Source organism: Bos grunniens, chromosome 20, assembly GCF_055505025.1.
Source record: "Bos grunniens cultivar Pamir isolate PY7600 chromosome 20, Bosgru_T2T1.0, whole genome shotgun sequence".
In the NCBI taxonomy this organism is placed as follows: domain Eukaryota; kingdom Metazoa; phylum Chordata; class Mammalia; order Artiodactyla; family Bovidae; genus Bos; species Bos grunniens.
In genome coordinates, this window is record NC_141184.1 from 7,687,345 (window position 1) to 7,709,843 (window position 22,499).

The 22,499-nt window shown below is 44.5% G+C and overlaps 1 protein-coding gene across 6 annotated transcripts in view; it reads right to left on the reverse strand.

The window, feature by feature from the left end:
- SEMA5A (semaphorin 5A) overlaps positions 1 to 22,499 on the reverse strand; it is a 567,470-nt gene that overhangs the window by 12,442 nt on the left and 532,529 nt on the right. For all 6 annotated transcript variants that reach the window (XM_086361189.1, XM_086361183.1, XM_086361185.1 and 3 more), the window contains 5 exons: positions 16,613 to 16,838; positions 13,250 to 13,468; positions 9,107 to 9,277; positions 6,927 to 7,082; positions 4,234 to 4,281 (listed from right to left, as the gene is read on the reverse strand). In XM_086361189.1, the coding sequence (XP_086217315.1) occupies positions 4,234 to 4,281; positions 6,927 to 7,082; positions 9,107 to 9,277; positions 13,250 to 13,468; positions 16,613 to 16,838 (820 nt within the window). The remainder of the gene's footprint in view (positions 1 to 4,233; positions 4,282 to 6,926; positions 7,083 to 9,106; positions 9,278 to 13,249; positions 13,469 to 16,612; positions 16,839 to 22,499) is intronic.

Consider the following 22,499-nt stretch of genomic DNA (forward strand, 5'->3'; position numbering starts at 1 on the left):
TTGTCTTTTACTAGTGTCTTACAGTTTTCTGAGTATGGGTCTTTTGCCTTCTTATGTACATTTATTCCTAGGTATTTTATTCTTTATATCCAGCAAAACTGACTTTCAAGTATAAGGAGAATAATCTGTTGTCTCAGTGTCACAACTTGGAGAACACTGTTCACAGGAGCCCTTCCTGTGGGCATATTCAGAGAACAAGACCCATACAACAGGCAAGACACAGACAAGAGGTTGGAGGTGAGCCTTAAATACGCAGTGGCTTGTAAACAAAGGCCAGTGAGGGTGAGAGGGGAGCACGCACGGCACAGCCGCTCTGGGTTCTGATGGTGCAGACAGAGCACAGCTGCAGATTCTGTGCTTTTCACACATGGAAGACTGGTGGGGACTGTCTGTCTAGCAAGTCCATTGGCACCATTTTTCCAGCAGCATTTGCTCACCACGTGTCTCTGTGTCACATTTTAGCAATTTTTGCAATAGTTCAAACTTTTTTTTTTATTACTGTTATAATCTGTTATGGTAATCTGTGATCAGTGATCTTTGATGTTACTATTGCAAAAAATTATGACTTGCCAAAGCCTCAGATGATGGTTAGCTTTTTCTTTTTTTGGCAATACAGTACTTTAAAATTTATAAAAGTACTTCTGCTGTAGTAGTAACATATTATATTATAACAGGGGAAGATGTATGACTCTCTCCATATGCAGATACTTTGTCATTAGTCAAGTGAATCATTCCTGCAGGTGCCTGGGGAAGGCTGGGCCAGCTGACATCCCTAGGATGATCGTATAGTCTCTGGGTCTCATGCAACTAAAAATAGCTCTCAAAGTCAGAACCTTTCAAGAGGCCTACATTTTTTTCTGTGTAAGTGAAAAATTGTTCCTATTAAATCTCTTGAATCTGCTTAGTGTGGCACTTTGCTTTGAATATGCTTTTTTGCTATTGTTTTGGTTCAGTAAATTTGGAACAGAGACCAATTACCCAGTGGGCTCAACTGGCCAATTATCTGTGTAAAGTTTGACTGATTTTTCAATAAGCTGAAAAAAGTTATCTGTGAAGTCCCCTCAACATCCTCAAAACTCCTTGCTAGGTAACGCTTTTTACTTGTCACCTACAATTAGCCCCATCTGACCTCTTACCCCCAGGGCTTCCCCGGGGGCTCAGACTGTAAAGAATTGGCCTGTAATGCAGGAGACTCGGATTCAATCCCTGGGTCAGGAAGATCCCTTGGAGAAGGGAATGGTAATCTCCCCCACTATTCTTGCCTGGGAAATCCCATGGACAGAGGAGCCTGGAGGGCTAGAGTCCACAGAGTCACAAAGAGTCAGACACGACTGACCATCTGGAGCACGCCTGCACACATGACCACTTACCCACCTGCTCTGCTGTGCCAGTGTCAGCAGCCTAAGACCAAAACAATGAGTTTTGAAGACTGTGATTAAAGTTTCTATGACTGAATCAATAGCACCTTGAGGTTTGATTTGGTGCAGCATATGGCAGAACTGGCTCAAACACACAAATGCTGAGTCTTAGGATGGAAGTGGGCCTTCTGTCCCTCCTAGCTCAGTTGGTAAAGAATCTGCTTGCAATGCAGGAGACCCAGGTTCGATTCCTGGGTTGGGAAGATCCCCTGGAGAAGGAAATGGCAACCCACTCCACAGAGGCTACAGTCCATGGGGTTGCAAGAGTCGGACACGACTGAGCGACTAAAGAGAGTAAGAGAGACAAAAGGGCCTTCTGTGTCATGTCCTCCTGGATGTTCAAGGTCTTGGCAGGACTCCCATATCTTACCCTGAGAAGGCCAGCTGAGGAAAGTGGCTTGTGAATTTGTGTTACACCTGCAGGGTCAGTCATGCTGCAGAAGCATCAGCTGGCTGCACCCAGATTCTGCCTTGAAATCCCTCAGGATGGGGACACTCTCTATAATCTCTGCCACTCTGGGGACCCTGGGTATTGTCTAAGAGTGCTGCCTGGACAGAGATGCTATGGCTGCAGACCCCAGACACCTTCCCGTGGGACACTCAGCACCAGGACTCTTTTCTTGTGGTGATTGTTGTTTAGTTGCTAAGTCATGTCTGACTCTTTGTGACTGCACAGACTATAACCCATCAGGCTCCTCTGCCCAAGAAATTTCTCAGGCAAGATTATTGCAGTGGGTTGCCAATTCCTTCTCTAGGGGATCTTCCTGACCCAGGGATTGAACTGACATCTCCTGCTTTGGCAGGCAGATTCTTTATCACTGAGCCATCTTGGAAACCCAAGGTGCTCCGGGCTTAACACTCACACTGGGATCCCACCGTCTGGATCTAGACCCAGCTCCACTTCGACTTCCTGTGAACCTCTTCTCTCTGACCGTCTCTCTGTTTATAAAATGCAGATAAAAGCTCTGGCTGCTATGCCTTCTCTACAATTCCCAAAACCAGTCTCTGAACACAAATGATTTTTCACCACTCATCTGGCAGCGAAGCCCGACCTGACCGGACCTGATCGTTTGCTGCAGAACTGACCAGAAATGCCAGGAGGAGCATTCATTAGCCGCTTCCCTTCATCCATATTCCATGGCAAGGTCTTTAAAGAGACTGGTTACTATGGAGTGTGGTCCCCAGATCCTCGGGGATGTCATACTGTATATGCCCAGTATCAGCCGTCTATACCCTGAAAAACGCTGACTTCCGAATCCTTCTCTATTGCCAAGGGTTTTACAAAAAGAACCGTGGGCTGCGGCACCCACAGGAACAAACTTTGCAGGGATGAAATAGGAAACCTCCTGTCATCTGATACAGTGTTGAGCATACAGTGACTGATCCAAAAATACTAAGGTGCCAATTATTCTTCTGTGAACCAACCCACATTCATCTTGCAGCTGGATCCCAAGGTGTGTGCGTGCTCAGTTGCTTCAGTCATGTTTGACTCTTTGCAACCCTATGGACTGTAGTCCGCCAGGCTCCTCTGTCCATGGGATTCTCCAGGCAAGAATACTGGAGTGGATTGCCATGCCCTCCTCCAGGGGCTCTTCCTGACCCAGGGATCGAACCCCAGTCTCCTGTGTCTCCTGTATTACAAGAGGCTTCTCTACCACTGAGTCACTGGGGAAGCCCAGATCCCAAGGCAGTGGTCGCTAGTCTGTGAACTCAGTGAATTGACCCACATCAGACTTGAGACTTCACCCTTCTCAGGCACAGGGCTCTCCTGGGATATGTCATTTCTTTCCAGATGAGTTGGAGCTATTAGAGTCCCCACTGTACGCACCCCTCACAAAACTGGAACAGAGTGGGTGCTCAGTAAACACGACTGAAAACAAATGGATTAACAGATGGCTGAGTAAACAGAATGTAACAGTGTAGACAGACTTTATCAGTGTATTTAATAACGCAAGTACATCCCCAAAACACACCTCTGAAAATCCAGCTTCTTTCTGAGTGTGAGAGACCCAAGACCTTTGACCTGAGCTGTCTGGGACTCCCAGCTGGAATAGATTATGCTAAGACTGGTCAGCACGTACACACAGGAAGACACTGGTCCTGTGTTTGGGTACTGGCTCCACACAGCAGCTGGACAGCGGCTGGACTCTGATCAGTGGACAGCCAGCCCCTCCAGTCCAGACAGGATAGAACTAGATGGGAAAGTCCAAAAGCATCACGGATTTGACCCAAGGAATGCGATTTCTGTCATTCAGGGTTGCTGGAAGTTTGAAAAATATCTCTAGAGATATGTCTAACCTTTCGCCCATAATAAAACTGTATCATTTTATTGCTTCAGCCTTTTGGAGATCTGAGGCTGGCTGTCATGGATTTACACTATAAATATAAACAAAATGGTTGCATTCTGTTTTACTCGTGGGAAATCTAACTGTAGCTAATACCAGAATCACTGGATCATACAGCTTACATCCACCAAAAACACCTGAGGGCCTTATTAAACCACAGAGCCGGACCCCTCTCAGTGAGGTTCTGATTCTGTAGATTGAAAGGGGCCTGAAAACCTGCATTTCTATCAAGTTCCCACATGATACTGAAGCTGCTGATCTAAGGACCCAATGTAAGAATCACTGATGCAGACATCAAATATGGACTCCTTTGCATTTTCACTGCCAAAACAAAATGTGTTTAGATCGAGGAGTTCCTCTAATCTGTTTTTCTTGGTCAATAGCAGAAACATCACATGAAACACATGAGATTAGAAACAACTGGAAAATATCAGAAATGCACTAGGAATTAATTAAAAAGCAGAACTCACCCCCACATCTTTTCTCTTCTATGCTGCTGGATCTGGCCACAGACACTTCTGGAAAAAAAGATTCAATCACAATGTATGAAGGGAAGGAAGATCACATTAATGATTCATTTACAAAGTGTCTAATGATTTTGAGTTTTATGTGAGTCAATGTTTCGAAAAGCGTAATCAATTTTTTTTTAAAAACACAATTATTTGTTTGTTTTAGCCAACCTGAGATGCATCTGGTCAAGGTCATCTTGATTGCAAAGGAGTGAGATTCATTACAGCAACAGAGAATACTATGGTCTCCCAGACTGAAATCAGGGCACTTGTTTCAAAACAAGGGTGGAGTTTGTGCAGATTTTCTGTTACAATGTATTCTGCTCGCTGTGGAACACTGTAGCGTCTGCCTCCCTGGTTTCTGCCTCAGATCTTTTGTCTCATCAAAACCAGTGTTGTCACATTCCCTGGGGAGGAGACCATTCCACTAGAGCTCAAAAGAAATTGCCTCAACAAATAATTTTCCTACTCAGAGCTCATTCATGCTGTCTTCCATGCTTATGTGAAACCCACAAGTAGGATGCCAATAAAAGGAGAGATCCACCTAAATGTTTAACTCCCAAGGATACACACCATTTCAGGAGTCCAGAAATGCTCCTGATTTTTCATTCAATAGCAAGAATTAAAAATATGTCTATGGTTGAAAAGGAAACAATAATAAACACTCCTGCAGTTCTAGACGGTGGAAGATTGAGGTGCCTTAGGAGGCCTAAGGTAACTTTCTCTAAAACACGACTACATTTTCCTTTAGGGGAAAACAAGGTATTCTCTATTGCAACCTTTTAAGAGGTTACTCTCTGCTTTTGGTCCATGTCAGAGTCCTAAGGGACATGGTAGAAATATGTGAAATATTTTGTAAGTATCTAGCCCATGCCTTTTGGTTTGGTGTTTAGATGGTATCACCACCTCAATGGACATGAACTTGGGTGAACTCTGGAAGACAGTGGAGGACAGGGGGGCCCACTGTACTGCGGTCCATGGGGTCACAAAGAATCAGACAGTTGAGTGACTGAACAACAGCCGGTGCCTGGGTGAGCACGTGATGGGTGATAAGCTATCACTATTAACCAGACATTGATTTCACATGGAAAGGACTGTAGCCAAAGGGCCAGCCAACCTCTTCTCTAAGACGAGAATAAGGATCGGTTTCCATTTTCCCAAATATACTAAGATTACATGAAAAGAATGGTCCTCTTTTCTCTGTGCAAACAAATATGCACAGCATGGCCAAAGCATTTAATCTAATATTTAAAAAAAAATCTATTTTCATTTTTTGAACAAACTGTGTTATAGTCAATAAATTGTAGAAGATATTGTGCTTAAAAAATCTTAAAACTCATGGCCTAAATTCAAGTCTCCAACTGCATTACCCACAAATCCATGCATGTGTGCATGCCTGCTAAGTTGCTTCGGTTTTGTCTCTTTGTGACCCCAAGGACTGTAGCCCACTGTGCTCCTCTGTCCATGGGATTCTCCAGGCAAGAACAGTGAAGTGTGTTGCCACGCCCTCCTCCAGGGAAACCTGTATCTATATCTACACCTATACCTCTATCTACATCTGTATCTATGTCTATACCTGCATTAGTGTCTACACCTGTATCTCTGTCTATATCTACGCCATGCCCTCCAGAGGACCTTCCAGATCCAGGGATTAATCAGCATCTCTTACGTCTCCTGCTGCTAAGTCGCTTCTGGAGAAGGCAATGCACCCCACTCCTGTACTCTTGCCTAGAAAATCCCATGGATGGAAGAGCCTGGTAGGCTGTGGTTCATGGGGTCGCTAAGAGTCGGACACGACTGAGCAACTTCATTTTCACTTTTCACTTTCACACACTGGAGTACTCTTGCCTGGAAAATCCCATGGGTGGAGGAGCCTGGTAGGCTATGGTCCATGGAGTCTTGAAGAGTCGGACCGACTGAGCGACCCCATGGACCGCAGCCTACCAGGCTCCTCCGCCCATGGGATTTTCCAGGCAAGAGTACTGGAGTGGGTTCTTTACCACTTCTTATGTTTCCTGCATTGGCAGGCAGGTTCTTTACCACTGGCATCACCTGGGAAGTCCCATCTATGTCTACACCCTATCTATACATCTGTATCTTACATCCAACTCTCACATGTATATCTATGTCTACATCTATATCTATGTCTACTCTATATGCATGCATGCATCTGCATCTACACCTGTATCCACATCTATGTCTACACCTGCATCCATATCTACATCTACGCCTACATCCATATCTACGTCTACATCTATATCTATGTGTGTGTGCATGCTACATCACTTCAGCTGTGTCCTACTCTTTGCAACCCCGTGGACTGTAGCCTGCCAGGCTCATCTGTCCATGGGATTCGCCAGGCAAGAAAAGTGGAGTGGGTTGCCATGCCCTCCTCCAGGGGATCTTCCCGACCCGGGGATAGAACCTGCATCTCTTATATCTCTTGCATTGGCAGATGGGTTCTTTACCACTACACCACCTGGGAACTCCCACAAATTCATAACCACCTTGAAACCATAAGAACTGATTGAATGATCTCTTGTTTTACCAAACAGAACCTCAAAGAGCAGTTAAAACTCCTACCCATGAATCATTTCCTCCTGAAACATTAGAAGTGATTTTGTTCACACTAATAAGCATCTCTGCCCCCTTACCTGGAATGAAGTTGGAATCAAAAATGCAGGGCCGGCTTTCTGTGGTGTTTCCGGAACACTGGCTGCCCACAGGGAACAGAAGGACGCACTGGCGGACACGGACCTGGACTCCAGCCACGTCACACTCTGACCACTCTGACCACTCCGACCAGCTCTCTGCAGGGGCCCGAGGAGACGAGATGAGGCAACAAGACCATTAACATCCACCAACCTGGAAGCCTGGCAGCTTACCGACATTGAGTTTGCATACGATATTTATAGTTTACAAATAAGATAGACTCACATCTCATGACCAAGTTCAGTAAATAAAACACACTGGAGCATGAATCAAAGAACTCATATACCTTTGATTAGAAATAATGTGCTTAGAGTACACTTTCTAAAACACACATTATTTTAATGCTCTAAAGTAATGTTAGACACTATCCTGCAGGATCATTCACACTCACATACGTCCCTGGAGAATTTCTACAGGTCTCAGCACCCAGGCAAGAGAACTGACGTTAATGAGAAAGTCTTGGCTGCTGAAGGGGGTTCAAGCTACTACACATACTAATACTTTCTTTTCTGTTATGAAAACAGCTCTGCAGAGTCAGTACACCACTGGCAGGCGGCACTTGAGGTAGAATTCGTTCTATCCCGTGTTTACTGTGCCTGAAGCACCAAAGATCCATGAACAAGTCTGGGTCAAGGTCAAAAGATGAGCCAGCTAAGGTCACTTTACCCCAGAGGAGGAGATTCCCTAGGATTTGTTAAATTCGCCCGGGTACATAGATGTGTGAAAAGAGAGGATTAATACACATTTTAAGTGAGGAGTTTAAAAAAAATGAACTCTCAATAATATTTCTGAAATATTTATAATATAAAATATTGTTAGTACACACTTTGCTTTTTTCTTCCTTTTTTCTACACACTTTGCTTTTTTCTTCCTTTTTAAATGTAAGTATCCTCTTTGCAGTTCAGGGAAAATCTGGAAACCAAACTTGTGTTTTGATCGATTGTAAAGGGTACAGTATTTTCTGAGAAATGTGTAAAGTAACTACTTTTGGACTGACTGAGGATACAGTTTCTAAACACTTCTCAATATACAGGAAACCTGCATGGAAAATATTCTGGAGCTAGTTAAAAAAACACACACACACACATACACACACGTTAGTGTGTTTCAAAGTTTAAGTCAGATTCAGAGGAGAGTGTCTCATTTTCACTCCAAGTGGTCCCTCTATGTTAGAAAAGTGAACTACTCTTGGATGGGGAAGGCTCTGCAGGGTGTCCACTGGGCACCTCGGCCGCCCAGCCTTGGAGCCCGGAACCCACGCCTACGGCCCTGGGGGGATTCCCGTGAAGCCACTCCATAAAGGCTCTCTGATTCCCACCCTGATTCTCAGCAACAAAATGTCAGTTCGCATTCCTTGCCTGCCTGCTCAGTCACTCAGTCATGTATGACTCTTTGTGACCTTATGGTCTGTAGCCTGCCAAGCTCCTCCATCCATGGGATTTCCCAGGCAAGAATATTCGAGTGGGTGCCATTTCCTTCTCCAGGGATCTTCCCGACCCAGGGATTGAACCCACATCTCCTGCACTGGCAGGTGGATTCTTTACCACTGAGCCAGAGGGGAAGCCCCTCAGTACCCATTACCAGCTTAAATATTTTAAGAATGCTTGGTCATCACCAGTTTCTGTTGCTAGTTCTGCAACCGTGGCATGGTGAGAATGAGTCCATCGTATTAGCAGAACAACGTGTTATGAAGTCACTTCACGGGCAACACTGTGGCACCGCTGTGTCCCCTCTTTTAGTCTTCCTGAGACACACTTTTGTCAATTTCACCATTCCCCCAACAGAGCGAAAAGTGAAAGTGAAAGCCGCTCAGTCGTGTCCGACTCTTTGCACCCCATGGACTCTATAGTCCATGGAATTCTCCAGGCCAGAATACTGGAGTTCCCTTCTCCAGGGGATCTTCCCAACCCAGGGATCTAACCCAGGTCTCCCGCACTGCAGGCGGATTCCTGCTGAGCCACAAGGGAAGCCCAAGAAAACTGGAGTGGGTAGCCTCTCCCTTCTCCAGCAGATCTTCCTGACCCAGGGATGAACCGGGATCTCCTGCATTGAGGGCAGTCTTTACCAAGGGGAAGGCCAAAATCGCCCTGTCCTCTGCGCTGGGCAGGGAGGGGCTGCTTACCGGGGCAGGGCTGCGTGTTGCAGAGCGCCTCCTCTGTGTGTAGTCCCAGGCAGATGTCACCTCCGTAGGCGGGGGCTGGGTTTGTGCACGAGCGTGTCCTCATGTAGTGTCCCCCTCCACACGTTGCCGAGCACGTGGACCAGGAGGACCAGCAAGACCACATGCCATCCACTGGGAAGGGGCAGAAAACCACAGCGCTTCTGAAACCCACATCTGACCGAGCTGGTGGGGCTGCCCAGGGTCTGCACCGCGGGAACGCGCCGGGCACACCATGGACCATCACAGGAGGGCATATGGGGTCTCCCACATTCCTCCCCATGCTTCCTCAGCTCCTCTCAATTCTTCCAGGAAATACTTCTAAGCATGGAACATGCAAGCGTAAGGGTGATCGAGGAATGCGTGTATGTCTGTAGAACAAAATCCAGCCTCTGGGGCTGACCTTGAACCTGGTTCTGTAGCTGTTCAGGTGAAGCTCCAGCTACCGCTCACTGCTGCCAACCACACAGGACAAAACCAAAGTCTTAGGCTCCCTTTGTGTTCCTTGCAGTTTACTGAACAAAGTGTGGACTTCAGGATTTCACGGACAGAGAAGCAATAAGTGTTCTTAGCACACCACAGGCGCCTAATATATGTTATAGACAGAACACTGTGGTTATTTAGTGGCTAAGTCATGTCTGACCCCATGGACTGTAGCCTGCCAGGCTCCTCTGTCCATGGGATTTCCCAGGCAAGAATACTGGAATGGGTTGCCGTTTCTTTCTCTGGGGGATCTTCTCAACCCAGGGATCAAAGCCACATCTCCTGAACTGGCAGGTGGATTACCCCTGAGCCACCAAGGAAGCCCATAATGAGAAAACTCATTTTAAAATAAAATACAGCGCCCCTTTGTGGACGCAAGAGGATGGAGGAGGAGTAAATTCATAGAAAGGGAAGAGTCCTAGTTGAGGCAAAAATAGCCCATAGCCGGCTGAGCAGCTCAGCATGCAAAGCTACGAGCTGTTTCAATCCCTGCGTGTTGTGGTAGGAATTTTCTAGGAGGCGGGAGAGAGAATCAGCATTTGCCCCACTTAGCCCCTGAACTTGTACCCTCCCAAGTGGAAAGTAAGAGGGCCACTCTAAATGTTTTCACAGCCCTCTAGGGAATCTTGGCTTTCAAAAGAGCTATTGCAATACAACAAGGTTATGTATACACAGTGTTGGCTTGACCAGCAGATCCACAAAAATAAAAGCAGCCACTAGGTCACACTGATGGGACGTATCTGAGATGGACCCCAGCCTAGCACCTGAGGGCCTGGGCAGCACCCAAGAATCTGCAGGAGTCTGCACATTCTGCCGACGGCAGCCAGGGCTTGTGTCTGGAGTCTGGGGAGGTGGCGTGGGCGAGGGGTCCTGACTTTCTCATGCTGCCTCCCGGCCTCTCTTTACAGCACAGATGCTAATCTAATCATGTGGCCCCTCGGGTTCCCTCTTGGCCCCCCGGGGGAGGAAGAGCCCTTTGACTCTCCACACTGGGGCTGTGGGAAAGACATGACCTTTCCCAGCCCCTCAGCATGGCTCAGCCAAGAAAGCTGGGTAGTTTGGAGGGAAGAGTCTCCTGAGGCTGGAGAAATTTAGGCAGAGATAGTCTAGGAAGTGCAAAGTAGCGGGAGGAGCAGGAACATGACTGGGAGCCCCCACTACAAAGCTGGGGACTGTATATTAAGTTTAATGTACATGTTTATTCACCCACCCAACTATCCACCCACCATCTTCTCATCATCCATCCATCATCCGCCCACAATTCGCTCATCATCCATCCATCTGTCCATCTAACAGATGCTGTCTAAGTACTGTTGCAAGCCAGTTCCTGGCTTAAGGAATCCAGGAAATTTTTTTTTTAACCAACTGAAAAAGATGCTACAGATACAGGCTTCTGTGCCTTTAAAAACCCTGTGCACTATACTTAGCGCGACCCCTTATTCCCCACCCCTGCTTGTCTATATGGCCTACTCGCATCTGGCCCTGAGGACTCAGCCCAGGGGCAGCCTGCTCGGTACAGCTGCCCTGATTCCAGCTCAGTGGGTCCCCGGCTGAGGTAGCCACCACATCTTGTCATCAACGCAACAGCTGGTGACCTACTAGGTTGTCATTGTTCACAGGATGCCTCCTCACTAAATTCTTAAGTTCCTTTCCAACCTGGACCAGGTCACTGAGTCTTTCTCTGTGCTGTGCTGCGCTTAGTCCCTCAGTCGTGTCCGACTCTTTGCAACCCCATGGGTTGTAGCCTGCCAGGTTCCTCTGTCCATGGGGATTTTCCAGGCAAGAATACTGGAGTGGGTTACCATGCTCTCCTCAAGGGGATCTTGCCAACCCAGGGATGTAACTGAGATCTCCTGCACTGCAGGGGGATTCTCTACTGTCTGAGCCACCAGGGAAGCCCAAGAAGACTGGAGTGGGTAGCCCATCCCTCCTCCAGGGGATCTTCCCGACCCAGGGATCAAATCCAGGTCTCCTGCATTGCAGGGGGATTCTTTACCAGCTGAGCTACCAGGAAAGCCGGAGCCTTTTTATATTCAGTAAATAATGCAGAGTGGGTTATCAAAAATGTCTGCTGAAGAACTGAATGAATTAAAAAAAGGAAGATCAAGTAACAAACTGCTTATTTTCGTATCCTTCAACAACCATCACTGCAGCTATTTGGAGCGTGTGCCAGGCTCACTGGGAGCTGAGGGCATGGTCAGGAGTGAGATGGTCACCCTCCTTGGGTGGTCACTCTGACAAAGTCGAAGGCAGGATACAAAATCCCAGAGCCCAGCACGCAGGATGGCCATGCAGCATGGGGTTAAATGAAAGCTGCTCTGATGTGGGAAGGCCAGAGGAAGCGATCAAGGTGACACAGCTGCACTCAGAGCCAGGGCAGGAAGAAGGCAGAGATGGTCAGAGCATCAAAGACGACAGAGAGCCTTTGGAGCTGTGTCAGTGCACAACACCCTGCGTGGGGCCCTTGCAGCTCATTTATTGACCCTGCGCTTGTGCGGGAACTCGTGGACTCAGGGAGGAGACTCCGACAGCGCACCTCCAGTGGGCCTGCCGGAGAGGCGCTGCACGTTTAGAAGACTGGACTCAGGAGGAGGTGGACACCTGTCAGCTCAGGGCACCTGGGGGCGGGCTTGGCAGGCCCCATGGGGGCCAGCCCTGTTAACTGTCACTCTGGTGAAGGCTCTGCGGTATGAAGGGAGGCCAGTTCTGGGGGATTGGGCCCGTCACAGGCTGGGAGGAGCCAGCCTCCCATGTCAAGGACAGGACACGTCTCTCCAGATGACGAAGCCCAGCCCGCTTCTCCTGAGGTGCAGTGCCTGGGCCCACCATCCCTCAGAGGGGCTCTGAGTATGTTCCGGTTTCTTTAACAGCAGCAGAAACAGATAAACATAATCTGGTCTAGGTTATATTTGTCTTTATAGCAAGGAAGTTGGAAGATCATCTCTACATCCATGTATCTAAACTGATATGTATACTTACATCTATGTCTGCGTCTACACCTGCATCTACTTCCACATCAACGTCTATGTATCTAACCTATGTCTATGCTGTGCTGTGCTAAGCCACTTCAGTCATGTCTGACTCTTGAGACCCCATGGACTGTAGCCCACCAGGCTCCTCTGTCCCTGGGATTTTCCAGGAAGAATACTGGAGTGGGTTGCCATGCCTTCCTCCAAGGAAATCTGTATCTATAGCTACACCTATATCTCTATCTACATCTGTATCTATGTTTACACCTATATCTATGTGTGTGTGCATGCGATGTCACTTCAGTTGTGTCCTACTCTTGTAACCCTATGGACTGTAGCCCACCAGGCTCCTCTGTCTATGGGATTCTCCAGACAAGAACACTGGAGTGGGTTTCCATGACCTTCTCCAGAGGCTCTTACTGACCCTGGGATTAATCAGCATCTCTTATGTCTCCTGCATTGGCAGGTGGGTTCTTTACCACTAGAGCCACCTGGGAAGTCCACAATTTTTGTATCTACACCTCCATCCACACCTGTGTCTGTATCCACCTATCTATCACAAGTTATACCTCAAACATAAAGCCAGGGAAGACGGATGAGAAGGTCTTCCAAGACCTTGATGTTTCAGTTTTTCCAGATTTCGGGACCTGCTCACCTGGGCAGGGCAAGATGTTGCATTCCTGGTATTCCAGGGACGGGCCCAGGCAAGGCATGCCCCCGAACTTGGGCTCCGGGTTGTTGCAGACACGCTTCCGATTCCGGATGCCCCGGCTGCAGTCTCGGCTGCACTGTGACCATGACGTCCAGGCCGACCACGCCCCGTTAACGGTGTGGGCGGAGTATCTCCCTGCCCGCAGGAAATCGCCCGACAGGCCTGCCAAGGAAATGGCCCAAGTGTGATTCAGTCAGGAGCTCTTAGAGTAACCAGAGTCCAAACTAACTCTCATTCTGCAGCCACTCTCTGCTCTGCCTCTGTAACTACATTCTCAAGTATCCGTGGAACAATTTTTACACTGCAGAAGCGAAAAACGAAATAAAAATAAAATTGCAGTTTGCCTGATAATCTCCTATAATTCAAGTCTTCTATCTCCACAGTTGCTATTAAATAATAGTGCAAATAAGACCTCGATTTGTGAATGTGGCAAAGTCCTTGTACAATAACAGAGTTCTTTCTTTTTTTTTTTTTTGGTAATAGATCACTTATTGTTCTGAGAAACTTCTTTCAAAGAAAATACAGCCTTCTCACTTCCATTGGGAATTCTGCAACAAATTGCCCTTGTGCAATTTGTGATTATTTTGATGAACATGTCTACTGCCTTAAAATATTAAGAAATAGTCATTTTCTCAAATGGAAGCAGGGTGACATGGGTTTTAACAAAAAACTCTCAAAGTATGCCATGAGGTTCTGGGTGTGAGGAGGCAGACAAGTATGGATGGTTCTAGGCTTCTTGGTTGCTTACTTAAAATCTGTGGCTCAGAAACCTATGTGGGGTGCTCTTCAGAGAAAATGGATGAGAAACCTATTTCTCTGATGAGACAGTCCTTTGTGGTTAATCAATACAGAACACACAATTTAGCCTTGTTTTGTGTGATAGGAGCCAAACAAGTCCAATTCTGTATTCTCAGGGTATCAATACCAAGATGCGTGGCTGGTAATTAGAACTTGAAGCCACTAAGACACAGAAGGATGAAGTATTTTTAAAACTATGCCCACAATATACTTTTAGAGGAAAGGTAAGATGTCTTTTTAAAATGTATATAAAAATTTTCCTTAGCTTATATTACTATCATTAAAATGAATGTTAATGTTGGTTTTATATATATATGAGAAAGGAAGGATTAAAAAAATATATGTTCAGAAAAGAGAATAAAGAAACAATGTCATTCATTTTCTCTTTTTTATCTTTGATGTCATAAGAATTAAGTTCACAGCCTGCTCTTAAACAAAGGAATACGTGACTGAATTGAAGACAGGGTTGCCAGATTTAGTGAATAAAATACAGGAAGCCCAGTTAAATATTAGTTTCAGATAAATAACAAATAATATTTTAGTATAAATATGTATCTAAGTGCATGGGATATACCTATCTTAAAAAAAGACACATGGAACATGTGTGTGTTAGTTGCTCAGTCATGTCCAAGTCTTTGCAATCCCATGGACTATAGCTCACCAGGCTCCTCTGTCCATGGACTTCTCCAGACAAGAATACTGGAGTGGGTTGCCATTCCTTTCTCCAGGGGATCTTCCCAACCCAGGGATCAAACCCAGGTCTTATGCATGGCAGACAAATTCTTTACCATCTGAGCCACCAGGGAAGTGCATAGAACATACTTATACTAAAGTAATTTTTGAAAAATATCTGAAATTCATATTAAATTGCACATTTTGTATTTTATCTCAGAACCCTACCTTGAGATCATAAGACCATCCCTTGTGGTATGTAGATATCTAAAATGGGTCTTCAGTTATCTATTTCTTGGTATTCCATCACCTATCTTTCTTTCTCACTAAAGTAGGATTTTATAATGAATCAGAATGCATATCATGTTGCTTGATTTTTTAGGTAGGTAGTTTTTATTCATTTGACTTAAAGTGTATACTTATTCAAATAAAATACTTCACTATGGTAGACTTCCCGCCCCCTTCCCCACCAAGAAACAATGAACAACTTGTATAGCTGCTGAACTACAGGGAACAGAATGGTTTGAGGTCAGGAGACAGTTAATGTCAGTGGAAATATGACTGGGAGTGGCTCTTGAGGGCAACTTTTGAGCCCCAAAGCATCCAGGCTGGCAGCTCCAGGAGGAGGAATGGAGATCTGAGACCTACAGGTAGCTGGTGACCCTCACTCAGAGCCGCTCCTTGTGAGTGCAGCCCTGTGACAAAGCAGGAGCAGACTCATGGCGCCTCCATAAGCTTATCCCACCCACGGCAAGCCCAACATGGTGACTCATCAGCTCTGTGGTCCGTCAAGGCCAATCACTCTGAACCTATAAATGATGTTGATGGTGACTGTGTATTCTCTACCACAGTCACATTGGGAGAATAACAGAATCGTAAACGAAAAAGTGTAAGAAATGTTCAAGCAGGCCCAGTGTAAGATATGACTCTACTGTTCTCATCATCTTGCTTCAAGAACCATCTTATTTTCTTTTTAACATTGCACTGATTTTCTTAAATCAGATGAGCATTAGCAGAGAGATGAAGGCAGAAGCAGAAATGAATCTCTTTGGGATGGCCAACCTCACTTCCTTTTCTGTAGTTGAGACACCTGAGCCCCAGAGGGAGCTAGTGAGTTGCCCGCTGGGTACAGGCAGGAGTGGCATTAGTGGCGGGAGGTGACCATTCAGTGGCAGAACCCGGCAGAGAGTGGATCATCCCATCTACCTTAGTGCTCTCCCTACATAAGTCATATGGCATTGAAGGGATTTATACAATTATAAGGGGCAAAGCAGTTTCAAAGAGTATTAAAGGATTCTCACATACTGCCTTTTTTAGCAGAAAGATTCTTTCATAGATATAAACACAGATATGTACTTCCTTTGTCTTTGTCCCATTTGGGGAGTAAAAAAAGGAAAAGCTTTATTTGCAGGTTAAATTTCAGTGCCAACTGCAAAGGGATCTGTACAGTCTCTGACATCAACAATGATAAATATATATAATTGTGTGTGAATAAAAGTGGTGATGGAAGAATGCAGAGGTTTCTTCAGTATATATTCTGATACTAAATCAATCTCCCATAAACTTTTCTGAACTCATTATAAATATGGTGCTATTTTGAGGGACGGAGTCAGGGAACCACCCCAACATGCAACTGAATATTTATAGTAAGAGTCTTTCCCACCAGTTCGCTATAAAGTCAGTTCTGATGTACAGAGATCATTGTTATAAACATGGCTAAGCCATAATGAACAGGAAAAATCCACCCCCCCTCCCCCCACGATTCTATGAACTTGGAGAGGAGACAGAATGCCTGTCCCTGGAAGCAGGTCAGTCCCTATGGAGTCGCTGACTCACCGTCGGTGGAGCAGCCACTGGTTCCATCACTAGAGCAGTACCGCATCTCAATTCTCTGTCTTCCCACTTCCAGCAAGTTTGGATCAGGCAGACGGGCTTTGCACGTGTACCGAAATCGCTGCTCGTAGTGACCCCCATTGTCAGAGATGTTGACAGGCGTCCAGGGAGTCCAGGGCGTAGTCTTCTTCAGCTCAGGGCATGGGTTGGTGTTACAAGGCTGGTACTCCTGGGAGAGAAAACGCATGACATGTGCTTATCATACTGCAGAAACAGAGCCTAGTGCTTCCTTCCTTAGGTGAAAGACAGGATTCTTTCAAACTTCAGGTCCTGAGACCCACCAGCCACTCTACAAAGTTAAAAGCACATTTTTTGGGGGTCAAATTAGGCATATAAGAGAAGTTAACTGCAAAGGAATATGCACAGTTTCCTCATCAACAATGAGAATGAGACAATAAATGTTATTGTATGCGAATAAAAATGGTACCTATAATTACATTTACTGAAAGTGAATAAAGATGGTGAAAGGGCTTCCCAGGCAGTGCTCATAATAAAGAACTTGTCTGCCAATGCATGAGACATAAGAGGTGTGGGTTCGATCCCTTGGTCGGGAAGATCCCCTGGAGAAGGAAACAGCAACCTATTTCAGTATTCTTGCCTAGAGAATGCCATGGAAAGAGAGGTCTGGTGGGCTACAGTCCACAGGGTCACACAGGGTCAGACACAACTGAAGCGACTGAGCACAGCAACAAAAATGGTGATCCCCCAAATCATCTTCCTTTCACTTAATAATCACTGAAAATGCTGTTTATTCTGATAGGTTTAGCTGCTTTTGTTTTTTAAGATTATAGTTAACTAAAATGATGGAACCAATATATTTGTTTTTAGGATGATAATGTGTTTGATTTGAGATTTATGAATAGCTTAAGCTCTGGATCACAGATTCAAAGTGTTAGAAAGGTAGCTATCCAGTTGATAACACAATACATGATAACTTTTAGTCTATAAGAAATTTCCACAAGGTAATGGTTTTTCTCAGTCTCAGCTCCCTTTCCTCACTGCCAGGTGCCTCCTCCAACAAGCAAAGGTGGGAGGACCCAGGCAAGTGGGCCATGCAGCTGTGGGTGGTGCAGTTTAGGACCATACGTCTAGGTCTAATTATTTGACAAGAACTTTAAGCACAATGTCTCCAAAAACAAGACCAAACCTAAGGGGTGCAGAGTTTGACCTTGAACACAGCACTAGATCCCAAGTCCTCCTTTTGACAGCAAAGGATGTTTCATTAGAGAGAAGACCTACAACATGCAACACACTCAATGATGGCCACACTTTTAAAACAATTTTATTAATTTTAAAAATACATATCAAATGGGAGTAAAGTAGCTTTCTAACATTTATTACGAGAGATAGTAAATTTTTCATAATAAACATGGCATCCAGGCCCATCATGTCATAGCAAATAGATGGGGAAACAATGGAAACAGCGACAGATTTAAATTTCTTAGGCTCCCAAATCACTGCAGATGGTGACTGCAGCCATCTGAAATTAAAGAGTGTTTGCTCCTTGGAAGAAAAGCTATGACTAACCTAGACAGTATATTAAAAAGCAGAGACATAACTTTGCTAACAAAGGTCCATCTAGTCAAAGCTATGGTTTTTCCACTAGTCATGTATGGATGTCAGAGTTGGACTATAAAGAAAGCTGAGAGCTGAAGAATTGATGCTTTTGAACTGCGGTGTTGGAGATACTCTTAAGACTCCCTTGGACTGCAAGAAGATCCAGCCAGTCCATCCTAAAGGAAATCAGTCCTGAATATTCACTGGAAGGACAGATGCTGAAGCTGAATTTCCAATACTTTGTGAAGAGCTGACTCACTGGAAAAGACCCTGATCCTGGGAAAGATTGAAGGCAGGAGGAGAAGGGGATGACAGAGTATGAGATGGCTGGATGGCATCACTGACTCAATGTATATGAGTTTGAGCAAACTCTGGGAGATAGTAAAGGACAGGGAAGCCTGGAGTGCTGCAGTACACAGGGTCACAAAAAGACACGACTTAGCGACTCAAGAACAACAAAAATTCTGTCCTTTCCTCCATCTCTTTCAGTTGAATATCTAGATGTTTATCCCTTAGAGCTAACAACGAGAATTTTCCAGTAATAGGCATCATCTATTAACCATGTACCATGGGAAAAGGATTTCAATTTTTATTCCTTACCCTCACTCTGCATTAGAGAAGGAAATGGCAGCCCACTCCAGTACTCTTGCCTGGAAAATTCCATGGATGGAGGAGCGTGGTAGGCTACCATTCATGGGGTCTCAAAGAGTCATACCCGACTGAGTGACTTCACTTTCTTTCTTTCTCATTCCATGACTCCAACATTGATGCAGCTTTCTCACCTCCTGTCATCTCAATGCAGTCACGCTGAACTTTTGCTTAGATCAAAATCCAGTGTTTACACTCGTTGCTAGATGAACACTACCCATAGGTGACTGTTGTGGAAAACTGATTAATTTCTGTCTTGTGGCCAGTTCCTTCCCGGCCCGAGGCAAGGGCTCTCCTGTTTTGTGGGGATGGTTTTCTAGTCTCTATGAACTTGTCATGCATTCGTACCCCCTCCTCATCAGATATTTGGACACAGTAAGAACTGTGTTGCCTGGTGTATGCTTTGAAAATAAAGTATTAGTAATACTGTATAAATGAAGTCTGGTAGGGCAGAAAGTAGCCATGTGCATTCAGGCCAGAAGCTTTAACTGGAAGCCTATTTAAATGTTTATTTTGTCACAATTCTAATTATTTAATTAGTTTTCTCTACTCAGTGTCCATCTTTTAAAATTTTGTACAAAGAACCATAATCAAAGGTTCTTCATTTTGTGACTTTGCAGGCTTTTAACAGAAAATATGTAATCACTGCTTTCCTACTTTAATATCTACTGCATCCCTTCCCCATCCCACATGGATGGCCCCCATCTCCACAGAAACACACACTGGAAGAGAGATGACTTCATTTCCTTTGCTTATAGCATCTTTTATTATGGCATCTTTTGGATGCTGCTTTTTAAATGAAAAAAAAAAAAAAAAAAAAAAGCTCTAATGGGTGAAATAAACCTAATCGTGTGAAGTACTAGACAGAACATGTTTGTGCTTTTTTCACTTGAGATGGAGACCACGGGATAGGAATGCCTTCGACCTTGTCTCCAACCGTCCAGGCCCACAGTGTGGGATACTGCCACCCCCAGACTGAAATTCCATGCGCATTCCTTTCCTCACTCTGTGCCAGCCTGGCTGGGCAAGTGCCCACGGGCTCCTTGCCAAAATGGACTTAAAGCACATGCTGCTCATGGACTCCTGCTCTTAGCATTAACACATTTGGCATCACCCGCAAACCTAAGATCCCGTGTCTCAAGGAAAAAAAACGTATAAAGTCCAATAATTCTGAGTTTCCTTGCACCAGAAATTTCACCTCTTCTATGGAGACGAAGCTTTGGTTTTGAAACAGATGAGTAGAGAACATATTTTAAAACCTGAGTTTGCCTCCGTGTACTGCTAACAGGCTCAGCAGGGAGTGGGGGTGAAATCATCCCAGAGGTGGGCACAACTCGACGGTGAAGAAGAACAGTTCGGAGCCATTAGACCTGAACCTCTGATAGCAAACTGTGTCTTCTTGTCTCCCATTAACTCATCACTGCTCAAAACTCAACAGAGTTTCGGGACCTCTCCTTTCAACTGCTTTTTAAGATCTGATGATGATGCATTTATTTAAAATATCAAATTTATTAAATCCTGAGAAATGGTATGACTGACCTGTTTTATATTAATAACCAAAATTATAAAGTGACTCAATTCAATGGTGAGTCGTTGTATGGCTTCACTGTGCCCGTGAGCTCCAATTTTCCGAAGAATTGACGCTATAAGTAAAATGGAGAGACTGTGACAATCCAAACAAGTCCAAATTTGAATGGACGCGGAACAACATTACATTTAATGTTAAAGAAAGAATTTGTTTTAAAAGTGATTTCAGGGAAATAAGTGTTATTACCTGCCACATAGGATTCTTAATATTCTCATGGAAAAGCTAAGATGATAATTGCGACTAAATCAATCTCTATATTGATATTGCTGCTATATATCCAAAGGAATTAAAGTCAGGATCTCATAGAGATATCTACACTCCCGTATCCATTGCAGCATTATTCACATTAGCCAAGATATGGAAACCTAGGTGTCTAATAACAAGTTAATGGATAAAGATGTCCACACACACACACACACACACAAATACTATTCAGCCACGAGAAAGAAGGAAATCCTCCCATTTGAATAACTTGATTGGACCTTGAGGGCATTACGCTAAGTGAAATAAGAGAGGTAGAGAAAGACATTCTGCATGATCTCACTTATACATGGAATCTAAAAATGACAAACTCAGAGACACACAAAGTAGCGTGGAAGTTACCAAGGAACTTCCTGGTTGGGGGAAATGGGGAAATATTGGTCAAAGGGTACAAATGTCCACTTATAAGATTAGTAGGTTTGGGATCTGATGTACCGCTTGATGATTATAGCTAATAATACTGTATCACGCACTTGAATGATGCTAACAGAGCAGGTCTTCAGTGTTCTCACCATAGCAAAGAAATGGTGATTACGTGACAGGACGGAGGTGCAGACTAACTAATGCTATGCTGGTGACCATTCTGCAATTTATAAATGCATCAAATCAACACACTGTACACTTTAAATATATACACAATGTTATGTGTCAGTTAAATCTCAATAAAGCTGGAAAAAATAAAAATAAGGACAAAAAGAACAAAAGACGCACGATTACTACAGCAATTTTCAGCAGTTCTTCCAGTCTGTTGTCTGTGTCCTCTCTGTCCCAGTCAACAGGAACACAACCGGGCATTTAAAGTTTGATCCAGAGACCTGGGTGGCACTTCCTGTTCCCCCTCACCTCTGGGCCAAGTCCTACATACACACACACACACACACACACACACACACACACACATATATATGTACACACACACACACATATATATAGCCTCCTGGGTTCATTCTCTCCTCCCCATCTTCATCATCTTTTTTTCTAATTCAGGCCATGGCACGTCAGGCCTGTTTCATAGAATTAAAGCATGTATTTCACTGACATTTAATTGTATATGTATAATTCAGCCTTCATTAATAGACTGGAAATTTGTCAAGAGCAAGACATTTGTCATATTTATTTTACACTATCAATCTTAAGGCCAACAATATTATTTTTGGTGAATGGACAAATCATACTGATTGATTCACAAGAAAGTCCGTTCTGGTGGAATTTGTATAAATTTGGGAAAAAATTAGATGGTCAAGTGGGGGTGCTCTATTTTGTTATTGACTTTTCCACTGAGAAAATGAAGGTATCTTATATTCCACAGGTTGAAAGTAAAATAGAGAGATGGTGACAATCCAAGAAAAAAAAATTGATACCACATGTTTGGCACAAAATAAGAAAATTACCCTTAAAGTGATTTCATCAATAACTGAATATATAAATATCGTCTCATCATGGAACACTCATGCTTTCTACATGCATTTATCAAGTTTTCTTTCAGTAACTTAGCATGTCACACACAGAAACAGAAAGCCATTCTGCATAAGAGAAACAAGAAAGGAATGCAATTGTGCTTTCAAAGGTCCAAAGCACCAAAGCACATGCACAGAAGCATATCTGTGACCCCAGGAGCTTGTGGAAACAGAGCCAAGATTGACAGGGAATCCTGGAAGTTAATTTAGAGGTCACAGCAAGGAAGAGAAGGAAAGGGAGACAGTGTATCCAAAGTTATAATGCTGCAGAATCACTTCTGTGTCCAACTAAGATGACGTAACAGAAATAGGATTAACT